The sequence below is a fragment of the Tympanuchus pallidicinctus genome, unplaced genomic scaffold, assembly GCF_026119805.1.
Source record: "Tympanuchus pallidicinctus isolate F22 unplaced genomic scaffold, pur_lepc_1.0 scaffold1, whole genome shotgun sequence".
NCBI classification, from domain to species: domain Eukaryota; kingdom Metazoa; phylum Chordata; class Aves; order Galliformes; family Phasianidae; genus Tympanuchus; species Tympanuchus pallidicinctus.
Window position 1 is genome coordinate 57,900,478 of NW_026294618.1, and position 12,733 is coordinate 57,913,210.

General features: G+C 40.0%; 1 protein-coding gene across 1 annotated transcript in view; it reads right to left on the reverse strand.

The window, feature by feature from the left end:
• The window catches only part of PLAGL1 (PLAG1 like zinc finger 1), a 43,725-nt gene that overhangs the window by 19,119 nt on the left and 11,873 nt on the right, over nucleotides 1–12,733 (reverse strand). Inside the window, exon 2 of the mRNA XM_052679340.1 lies at nucleotides 7,200–7,242. Within this exon, the coding sequence (XP_052535300.1) occupies nucleotides 7,200–7,218 (19 nt within the window). The 5' untranslated portion in view covers nucleotides 7,219–7,242. The remainder of the gene's footprint in view (nucleotides 1–7,199; nucleotides 7,243–12,733) is intronic.

Consider the following 12,733-nt stretch of genomic DNA (forward strand, 5'->3'; position numbering starts at 1 on the left):
CACTTCCTGTAGTTTACATGTAATAGCTTCTAATCAGTGCAAACAAAGAGACTTCTTCTCACTGCTGAAAGCTGAACACATTGCAAACAATCAAATTGAAAAAATGCAGCTTGATTTTTCAGTTTGTTTTTTTTTTTTCCTTCTCTCCTCCCTCTACTGGCTTGGCATGAAGACATAAAATTAGATCCAGAAACAGGGATGGAGGTTAACAGCAAACTGACAGAAAAAACTGCTTTTTCTGGCTTTGTTTCTGTTTTTTGTTTTTGTTTCTTGTTTTTTTTTTGTTGTTGTTGTTTTGTTTTGTTTTGTTTTTTACAAGAAACAGCTTCAGGCTGCACAGCCTGATCCTTTGAAAGGCCCAGCAAAGGCTACCAGGGAGCCAAAGCTCCTGCTGCCCATCTACTGCTACCAGCCAGCCACAGCCATGCTGAGGCAGGTTAATCCTTGCTAGCACTGCTCAAACTGCTTCAGTACTGTAGACAGCAGAAAGAAAACCCCACCATCCACACAGACACAGGCAACCACCAGGGGAGCCAACGCAAAGCTTCTCCTGAGCACCCTATGGCTCCTGAGCCATATTCTGTGACCCCTTGCAGCAGATGTTTTACTGTCCACAGCAGAAACAGTTCTAATTGGATTCAAGCACGTCTTTTTGGTGGAGATTTTCGCAGACTGGTTGATTTATTTTAGTATCAAATCTTTTAGCAGCTAATACTACTGTTGTAATTTACACGTTTTCCTGAACGCACATCTGTATAATACACATCTACCCGAAAGCACGTGCGTATAAACACACACAACCATATCAAGTGTGTTAACAGTGGCTGACAGTTTTATTCATGGCTGGTCAACACCGAGGTTTCGGTTCTGATAAATGAAGTATAGAGATTCTCATGACTAATGCTTCATCTTAATCAGTTGAAATATTTCCAACACTTGCAAGACTCCCTTAAAAGGGAACCTTGGAGTAGGTCTCTTCTTAGTGCAGAAACACGCTGTCAGTAGACTTTTCATTGAACTTGGTTGCTACTGGCCACCAAGGTCAGATATCACACAGAGGAGATTGACAGATGGTCACAAAAGTGGCTCTCCCTAGGAAACCATCCTAAACTGATTCTTGCTCTCACTTTTGTCACACAACCTTCAGTTTGGACTTCCAGGAACTTTCCCAGCAAAGATGCCAGAAATTGGAACGCATCTCCAGCTGCTTTCTGCAAGTAGACATGCTTTGGAGAAGGAAATACGAGCTTACTGCAGGACACGAAGAGGATGGCATGACAGAGAAGCTGTACTCATCCTGCAGCTGTAGATGCAGGAGTCTTAAGTAATTTAAGTAAATTTAAAGTAAAGGCAATTTAAGTAAATGAAACAAACCACTACTGCTGGGAATAAAAGCATGGACTCAGCTCTAAAGAAAAGAATCCATATGCTCAGCTCTTCTAATATGTGAGTAGCCAGCCACATTAGGAACGAAGGAAGTTAATGTGGAGAAGTGAATATACGAATACTTAGGACTAACTGTTCCGTTGTGACCTTGGAGGGCCAGACCTGAAAGAATACTCACAATCTGCAGTTTCGAGGAAACTAAGTATGAATAAAACTGAGAAATCAGTTAACTTTCTCATTTCAAACCTCCTATGGGCATTTCAATTCACCGAAAAGAACAAAAGCATTAGTTTTGTTTTGAGCTCATGAATCCTAAAACCCATGTATATTTACAACAAAGGAATACAGGCATCTTCTTTTAGAAGCACTGTTGTTCTAAATAGAGTGTGCTTAACAGCTTAGCAGAACTGCTTTAACTGTTTCTGTGAAGAAGAGAGGACACACAGAACAATTTCTGTTACAGCATGAAGTGCCCTATTTGCCAGATTTCCAGAACACACAGGACGCTTCGACCCCAGCTTCTCTGGGAGTAAACTGGGTTGGAGACTCTCATCCCTGGCTTTTATGACCCCATTAAATTATTTTCCTCTTTTAAGGCATGGTGTGATTTCCTTAAGAACAGGCATTGGGAAGCTCTTTTCGACAGACACAAAACTGTATTTCTGTGAAAAGAATATTCACATGTAAAAGTGTCCTAGCTGCATTACTTATCTTCCTCCTGAGATCTAACTGACACTTATTTTTTGTACCTTAAAGACATTCAGTGGGAACCAAGGGATAATACCTAATGTCTTGACTGATAGTGTATTAAAGAAATTACATCCACCCATGCTTCTTTAACATGCTGATAAAGCATGGATTAAAAAAATAGCATCAATAGATTGAGAAGCAGTATAGTACATTTCTGTTACAACAGCTATTCTCCTTAGGCGTAATGACAGCCTTGAGTCTACTGCTTTGAAATACAGAATTACACAGCACATGACCAGAATATTATCACAGAACTACTTGTGAGTGTTGCAAAAATTTGTGGGCTTAAAAAAGACTACAGATTTTTTTTCTGTAGAGGAGGCACTCTAAACTCAGATTATAATGCATATCCAAAAAGCCCTATTTATCTTCCTATTGACAGACGCTTTAGTTTGAGATTAAATAAAACACAAAGACTCTACCTACAGTTGTTCCTGAGGGATTCCTAGTTTCTTTAAACTACTTCCAGAAGTCACAAAAATAAAAGCAATAGTCTGCTAGAATCTAATTCTACTAAATTCTAATACTAGAATCTAAAAAGCAACCTTAGAAGGCAAAATTGCAACAATTTGGTTTTGTACTTTCCTAGCTGAAATAGAAAGAGCAACAGGTGTTAAAGGTCTTAGGGGAAATGCTCCATTCCTTGGGTTTGTATTTGTACAACTATAATATTTAATATCCATATTTACCTGCGGCTGCATATGGTCACATTTTCCACAATGTATTTAATATACTTTCTTCTATTGGTTGGAATTCAATTATTTTATGCACTTTGTGCTTCAACATTGCTAACAGATCACAGCAATATTTGATTTTCATACATATCTCCAGTTTTAGATGTGGTAAAGGTACAGCTGTCTTGCCAGAACATGCTTTCCAGTCCAGTATGTTAAATGTAAGATTCTTTGTTGCCTTATCATCCAATTAACAGAACACAAATACTACCTTCTGTGTCACACGTGAATCATCTACCTCCTTTCCTTTATACTCACAAAAAAAGCTGTGATCAATTGAGCTTCCCAAGCTATAATTGGTTTTTATTTAGAACATTACAATTACCCAGAAATCAAAACCCTCACTGACCAGTATTTTCATAACACACCTAGGTTATGTTAATAAAGCAACCTTACAAAATGTCTCTTTTCCAACTGAAATGCTGGCTTTAAATAAGTTTACCTCTAAATTTTAGTGCCTCCCAATGCCTATCATGTATAAATACACTTAAATGTAAAAAATCCCTCCTGCTACATTTGTATAACAACAATACAGCTCACAAAAATAAACATCAGCCTGCTTGAAATTGATTGTTTTTATACCCTTTTCAAAATCATGCATTTTTTGTTTTTCTTTTCACTTGGAAAAACCTGGAAATTTAAAGGCAGAACCCACAAGCAAAAAATACTGAGTATTTACATTTAGGCTACATGCTTTTATCTTCAGGATCACAAAGTATTTATTCTAAAGAAAGTTTGTTTGTACATGGAACCTTAATGCTTCCAAGAAAAACAGACAAGTTATCTGCAGCACAGAAGAGCAAAATGAGACAAAACATGGAAGATTGCTAGTTCTAAGGCACTCAAAGAAAAAATGCCAGACTGAGGAATGCAAACTACTCCAATAAAATACAAAATCTCCCAAGCACTTCTACTGAAATTATGGGATTTACTCAAAAGTTTTCAGACAATTGCACAAACAGAAATACTCCAGATCAGGTTTGCAACACACACACACACACAAATTCCCACTTCTCTGCAAAGAACAAGACAGCACAATAGCTGCTATTCCGCCCAGAGCTTGCCCTTACACTTGAGCAGGCAAACGACGAGATGACATTACTATTTTCCTGCATTCAGAACTTGCCCTCACCTGAAAACTGCAGCTACATGAGCTCAGAAACTTTCCAGTCACTGCAGAAACTACTATACAAACTCTGGTGATCTGTTCTCCTGTTTTCAGTAGGAAATTTACATATGAATTACGCACCAAATTCCTTTGGGCCGATAAACTCCTGTACTTTCATGCAGAAAATACCGCTTCCTTGTTATCGTCCTCCTCTTGCTATTCTTTGCTGTCATAGAAGAAACAACTCTACCTCTAAAATCAGCATGCATAAAGACAGATCCATTTCTCGTCATTGAGTTTATTCACAGAAACAGAGATTTGGGAATAAACACATTTCAAGAGATTTGAGGCTCCCAGATTTTCTGCCAGATAGAGACTCCGGTTACTCATCTGCCATGTGCAAAAGTGCTAACACAGTGATCTGTACTGGTCAAGAAACCATCCAACGCATTTCATCTGATCCTCAAAGACGTAAAGAGTGGTTTATAACAGCCTACATAAAAGACTGATGGTAAGAGTCTGACGACAAGATTCAGATGCCAAGTTATTTCCTAATACTATTCATATTCATTAATCATCGTTAATCAAAGAATAAGGGAACATACACAGAAGCTAAAAACAGCACAAGACTAAGGTGTTTCCCATTGCACAATACAATGCAAACATTGTTTCTGCACTCAAGAATACATATGCAAAGATTTCATAACCGTGCTATGTGTAGGAATTCAAAACAAACCTTACCTTATTTTAAATTGCACTTTTATTAAGAAGTCACACTATTCTAGTGCAAGGTGGCAGGAAACATGCCATCTTCCTTCGGCAGAGTTTTCCAAATGCCCCTGTGTTCAACTAAGTCTAGCTCTGCTCTGTTTTGTTTTCACAAGAGGACCCATTCAGCACCATGTGCTCCTTTTCAGCTGTCAATAAACAGAGGGAGTGAATTCCCCAGAGCTTCACAAAGCTAGTTAGGCATAGCCATTCATTTCTTCAGGAAAACAGGGCATTGATTTCAGCAAATTCCCAGGGAGCAGCTACAACAAAGGGATCAAAGACCCACCTCCTTTCCTGCACGGCTCTCAGAGGAGCAGCGACAGGTTTCCTGAAGACTGGGCTGGAGCCCCAGCGACCACCGCGTGCTTCATTCACACTCATCACCTTCTTACACTCCCAGGACAGCCCCAGTGCAGACCGTGACAAACCCCTACATTCAGGCAGCATAATGTACTGCACGCTAGTTCATCCAAGGATAAAAAGGAAAACAAGCTCCAAGGGAAGTCTGCTGCTTCTCTGACCGGTTGGGCTTCAATAGCTGCAGACATTTTATAAACTCTCCTCTTTTCTGCCCTTAGCTTCTCCATCAAAAACAGAGAAACACAGCTACCTCCAATTCATCGTAATGAAACTTCACTGGGATGCTGGCTTTTTTGGATTACTTCCACAGGCTTGAAGACATAGTAACTGGAATTTGAGGTCTGGCCTCAGAAGCCCCTGCATTGTGTAGCCATGACATTTTCTTTGTGTAATTGGCCTGCAGCATTTTTTTTCCTAGGAATCCAAGGGGGTTTGTTCTGGTTTGGTTAGATTTTTACTTTTAATTATATATGTGCTCTTTGTTAAGGTGACCTGGAACAAGATTGCTAATCCAAGGCTTTGACCTTGCTCTGAACCAAGCATTAGTGACAGATGATGCTGTGGTCATCAGTGCCACAGACTGCTTCCCAGTGGTGAGATCACCTGGCACATGGTCCACGTGATTAAACACCTCATCTTCACCCAGGACACTGTCAGGCTGTATTGTTAATACTTCCAGAATAGTAAATTCATCTGCTTCTCTGGGCAGCCTATTTCAATGCATAATTGATCCCAGTACAAAGACTGTTTTTTCTTACATTCAAAGGCACTTCCCTGGAAGCAGTCCATGGCCACTGGCCCTTGCCTCACCATGATTCATCCTTGTGGAGAGAGGACTTCCACTTTCTTCTTCATAACCACCATTTTTGTACTGGAAGGCAATGACCAGCTCTTCCTGAGCCTTATCTTCTCCAGGCTAAGCACAAATAACACCTTCAGCCTCTCCTCACATGTTAAGTTCCTTAACCTGGTGATCATTAGGGAAAGCATGGCTGATGCTGAGACTGAGCTGAAGAGTGAAAAAGGAAACTGCTTGGGTATAGATTAGCTAAAATGGATGAACCAGCTTAAATGACTGAGCAGAGTCAAGGAGTCTTAAGTGATTCACACCAGAACTAAGGTGCAGTCATCCTACCCTTTCCGTTTTTTAACAATGCACTCTTGACAGCAGTTCTGCCTGTTGTATATGAAACAGTCACCCATACTACATTCCTTATGAATCTTTGAGAGTTCCTTCTGTATCTAAACAGAACTCAAGCGTGATACACAATTACCAGCTGGCAGATGAAGTTCAAAAATATTACTTTCTGAAATAGCTTGAAGTAAATATATCGCCTCCACAAATAGTTGTTATTTACCAGTCAGCTGCTACTGCTTTTTTTATCTATTAACTGATTACAGTTATTGACAAAAATATATTTTTTCCTTGTTCTTCATTAGGAGGGATTGGAGGCTGACAAAATGGGTTTCCAAAATGGCAGCTGAGGCATTGGAAGGATTCCAGAATAAAGTAAAGCTTAATGCTGCAGATAGCATAGGCTGCAGTGACAGAAGCATGAGTATCAGGCAGACCCAAGTAGTAGCTTTTTGCAGAAATTATGACAGCAAAGTATGAGAATATGCCACTTGCATATTCTTTGCTGCTGGAAAAAAAATGATGGATAATTGAGATGAGGAGTGAGACTCGGATGTGGTTTGGATAATAATGTCTTTGAAATGCAAGAGTTAAATTGACAAAGTGATTAAACACCCCAAGCGTACCACTTGGTAGTAATCTGGGATAGTATTTGTGCAAAGAGAGATGAAATATTTAAAACAGAACTGTGATTTTTAAAGCCTCAATGAATCTGTCTGTTCTTATGCAGGGGCCAGATTTTTACAATTTTACTCATATTAAGTCATGCCTTACTCCAAGAATAATCCCACTGATTATAATGGTAATATTGTTCCACAGATGTCTCAGAAGAAACGCAAATGTAAAAGCAGACTTTATACTTCAGATACAAGACATCAATCATGAGCACATCTGGGAATTTGATAAAAACATATGGTACAAAAAAATCACTGTGAGATGACAGAAATGTACTTACATAGCAGGTCTGTGGACATGTTTACAGATCAGGCATAGGAAACCTGCATAAAATAAATGAAACAAAAAGATCAGTTTTCTGAAGTAGCGCTGTTCCTGTTTAAAATTCATGCTAGTTACCATGCACATCTTTTTTTTCTAGTTCTCTAAGAAACAGGAAGAACATATCTAGGGAAATCTAAATAGGAAAAATTTCAATTAGTAAAGGAAAAGAGTGAATCTGTCTACTATTAACTCCTTACTGTACGAGCTCATTTCATAAACAATGTGAAACAATATTAAAGTAATGCACGTTAATTAAGTTGGAACAATTTGCTATACCCCACTTCTTCATTAACATGTATTACAAAAACAGAATTTTCAAGCACTGTGTAAATATACCCCAATGCATGCCATTTTGTGTTTAAGCCTGCTGTTTCTGGTATTCATCTTAAGTATCCTCACAGCAAAGTCAAAAGGAATATTAACTACACACGGGATAAGGCTCTTTCTTTGCACTCCTGAAAGACTTCTGCAGAGTTCTAGTTTCCTGCTGAACTCTGCTCATCTTGTTCCTTTCCCATTTGTTCACTGTCTTTTTCTTGAAATTTTACAATGGTTTATAATAAGAGCAGAGTCTGCCTTTGTAGTAGTTGTCTCAGCAGTGTCTACCATTGTGGAATCTCAATGTGTGGATATGGCTGCTTAAAGCAAGATAAATAATAAGGCAGGCAGTAAAAAGAGGATGCACAAGTAACAGTAAGAATCACATCAGCATATGCTGTTTTGCCACATCCAAATTTTGGGTATGGACTGAAGGTACATGTACATGATTTAAGGTGAAAATTTCCCACTGGTGAAGAAAATGGTATTTTGTTGCTGACTGGAATGGCTCAAAGATACAATGATTGCTAGTCAGATACTTCCAGATTAACTGGAACTGGTCAGGAGAACTGAGAGAAGAGAAGCTTGGAAGAAGACAATACAGGAAAAACAGACAATGAAGAATGATAACTGTGCAGGAAACAGACTCGTGGAAAACAGAAGTGGTAGGTAAGACAGGAAAAATGCAGAGCACAATGAGGAAGAGAAGAGCTAGTGAGAACTACTGCTACTTTGTGCTAGTGGTGGCAACGGTGATGAGGAGATGGTTGGACTAGATGATCTTGTAGGTCGTTTCCAACCTTGTGATTCTATGATTCTATGGTTCTAACTATGGAGAACATGCCAAGAAAGAAGCTGTGACTTTGCCTGGTGTATCCATCAGCAAGATGAGGAAGCTGCTATCTAACTATCTCCTGCAATTCAGGAGCACACTGTAGTAATATTTTCAAGCCTGGGAAGATAAAAATCTATTCTGATGAACAGTTACAAGCATGCAATTTGCCACCTGACTTTGAGAACATACCACGTGTCCCTGGATAGACAAGAAGCCACAATGAGCATTACCCCACCATTTACTCAGTGATTTGTGAACAGATCATAGCTGCTGAGCAACAGAGTAATTATGCTGATGATATTCTTGTTTGTAAGTGATTACAGACCCAGTCCTAAGTTCATGACAAGCAAAGTTAGTGAGTCAGAGTTGCTATCTTACCATGCATCTTATCACAACATAATCAAACTCCCATGGACTTAAATTGTCAATTCGAGCATAAAAGGTAACATACAGGAAAACACAGACTTTAGATGCTTCACTCTGAAACTGGAAGAGTTCTGACCTTGAAATACACAGAGCTACCTGGTGTTTGCTTCCCACATACTTAGCCATGCCTTTCAAGCCTACACTGCCTTCACGGAATAGACAACAAATACATGCATTGCTCTTTAAAGGGGACAGGGGTGAAATGTAGTCGATGGGTATACTGAGTCTTTATTCTCAAAAGTTCTAATTTTTGATGTAGAACCAAGAAGATTACTCCCACTTTTAGGATGCATATATTCCCTGACATAGAGGAGATAATACTGATAGGGAGCAGTTCATTAGAGATCCTTAGCAGGGAAGTCGCTACAAGGAAAGACGCTTCAGTTGCTCACACATAAGCATCCAGTGCCCTCTGAGATGCCCTAGGATATCTGAAGCACCTACGTGAGGCTGGTAGACATAATACACAGGAAAATGAGCCCCTTCTGGACAGGCAGGAGGGCAGGATTACCCAGGACATCTCAGATAACACTAGAAGCTTATGTTTAAGCAAATGAATCAAGTCTTACAGTATTGCCATTTCTCATTTTACAAGAAGCCAGGTAGAAAACTGGCAGCCAGACTGCCAATGCATCCTTTCTGTCTGAGATCAAGGGAATTGAGGACAAGGCATGAAACAGAAGCACCAACACTTCAACTTTTCTTCTGTAACTTCTATCTTCTGCCAAAACAGTGTCTCTGGTGAATACATAGTTTAGTATGAACTGTCTACATGCAGTGCCACTCAAAGACAAAAGATGTGAGACAGAAGCAGTAAAGAAGCCTGGATGCTAAAGAGACATGAGCAAGTCCTCTCTCCCAGATGAAAACAGTCATGCTGAGAATAGGGTTTCTAAGCAGCAAGTTTCCTGATTTCTACTAACCATAAAATACTTCACAGTTAGACTCCATTCTGGCTAAGGGCAAGGCACTTGTCTATGATATCAATTTCCATGAATGTAGGCCTTGCAGACGGAACACCAGGCTTTAATGGCATCCATATGTTACCCTATCCCTTTGCCCATGCTGACAGGACTGCAGTGGCAGCAATCCCTGAGAGCCCAAGTTTGGCACTTGGTGAGCACACAGTTTGCAGACCAAGAGCAAATACCTCCTTGAGGGCATCCCAGTTGCAGAAACACAAACCGCTCGCAGAGCAACAGAGCAGCAGGTGCACCAACACAAGTAACTGCTCCTCTTCCAGCAGTCAGTCATGTTATCTCTGACAGGGCGAAGATAAGTGCAGCAGGGAGTATTTGCAGAGGCAAGGGAGTGTAAGCAGAACTAAAAGCTCCTTCACAAGCTGAGCCAGACCTTTCCCGCACTTACCCTCAACACAAACTCACAACCTCCCCTCCTTCTAGCTGCAGAAAACCACCATCTCTCCTGCTCCAAGGTCAGCCCTTTGGTGTACGAAGGTACCTCTTGCACACTGTACTGCCCTTCAATCAAGGGGATAACAACACACTATGAATGGCACATGTAGAGTCACAGCAGTCTCTTCTTCTGTGCCAGCAAGGCACAGTGCCTGGTGGTTTCTTGCCACATTGGCCACTTGTCAACCTAAACTTAGATGGTTGGCCTCTGGCCATGCTGGCCACAGTTTAACATTCCCGTTGGCCAGCCTTCTGTGGTTTTACTTGTAAACCACTTGTAAACCACACCGGCCTTTACACAAAGCATTGCAGGTATATCAACCTAACTTGCCATGCTGCTCACAAAGCCAAAGCTTGTTTGAGGCTGCTTTAAGATACTGACATGTTTCACCAGTGGAAGGGCAGAAAAAGACAAGGAACAGAGTGGGGAATGTTTTCCACACAAGGAAACTGCAGCCCTTACAATTAATTTGAGGCAAAGTCTCCCGAGGTTCTTGTGTTCTCTCATTATCAGGAAATTGGTTTATGTGCTTATCCTAAGTAGGAATTGAAGTTGAATATGATAGTCAACAGTGTTCACAGAGGGCAAAGCATGGGTTACAGGCTCACTGGATGAACAGAAGTTCAGTGCCTTGCAGTGGCAAGCAGCATTTATGCACCGGCAAAAGAAGTGAGAACGGGTTCTGCACTGCCTATGGAGGAGAAGAATAGGCTGTGGAGTACATTTCTGCATGAGCCAGGTAGGAGCAGTTGCAATGGGAAAAGCTGTCATATCAACAAACGCTGTGGGTGACACCCTTGCATCTGCATCATGATCTTGCATCATCTGCCAATGACAAGAGAACACACTGTCTGCAAGAGATAACCATGTCATTCACAAAGACCTGGATGATGACTTTTGAACTACAATCAGAAGTAATGATTTGACATCATATGGCTCAAAAATGCACCTCAGCATCACGCCACATGCCAGAGAGATGCTGTAGTTCATCAGTTGCTGTAAGGCTCTTGATGCCATGAAGCCATCTCTCCACTTACTCATGCAGATGAAAAGGGGAGGCTGCTGTTTTTCAGGTATCTGAAGAACATGCAGTAAAACCTGTTATAGACCCACAATATTCTTAAGTAAAGACAGATGGCTTATTCTTATCTAAGCATCTTTTATCACACTATAACTGAGTAAAGGTAAAATGCAAGTAAAGGCATTTTTTCAAGACATCTAAGCTAAGTAACACAGTTGCAGATGTCTCTAAAATATACATGCACAAATGTGACAGGAAAACCACACTTAACCTACTTATATCAAGATTAAATCGGGAAGGACTCTTTTTTCCCTCACAATAGAAACTGGTTGCCCAGGCTTAACTTTCAGCATACCTTATGCCTCAGGTTGTATTTGTTAGAAGAAAACACCTAATGCATCTACTACATTGCATTAGAATCCCATTAGTGCTTCCTACTTGTTCTCTTTTGGCTATTGCTAGCTCTTGTGCTGGGCATTTCTGCTGACATTTATTTTGTTGAATTCATGAACAGGAAGGAAAATCACAACAATACAGAAATGAAGTAAGTATTAATAGAGTATTAACAGGGGAGAAAGTAAAACACAGGGCCAAAGTTAGTATCTGTCCCAGATGCGTATCCAAAATCAGGATTTGGCTTGTGATATTTACAGTTCAAACAGATCCCACAGTAAAATTTTCTGCATTTCACACCTACTACAGGTAGGTATAGAATCCTTTACCATAGATAACACTAAACATGAAATTATAAATCCTTTTATAATAATCGAGTAAAACAGCATATACCTGTGTATTTTCTTTACTAAAATTATGGTTTTTTTTCAAATCATGGAATTATTTTATAATTATAAAACAGTGAATGAAACGTTTATTCCCACCTGGCATCACTTTCCTATGCTGCTGGTGGTGAGTCACAGCCAGACAGATGTCACCCTCACCAGGTGACCATGTGCCACCCCACACATAACTCTTTTACCATTATGAGGATACTGACCCTTCCCTGATGGGTCCTGAGCAACACATAAACACTTGTGTCTCATCTCTAGAAATCTGGCTCAGGGGTACTGCAGAAGTTCTTTGTAAGGAAGTCTTCTTGGTAAATATAAAAAATAATGAAAATCAGGAGCTCTATATGGAACATCTGTCTTTTACAAAGGACTAAGCAGTAAAAGAACAGTAAGCAGAATCTTAAGAAGACAGTGGGCAAACAATTATGCACTCAAGAAAGTCACGGTTTCTTTAATGAAAAGCAACCAAGAACACTGTCAATGTCCAGTGACTTCATGAGACTGGACATGCTATTGACTTTGGTCACTTTTTCCATCACTTAGCTGTTATTTGCAACAGTTACAGAATATTAAATTTCAACAGAATACATCACAAAAATCCTGCCTTTTCACTCCTTGCACCAACCAATCAATATTCCAACTTACAATTACGACAATATTGAGGTGTAGCACCATCAAATACGATC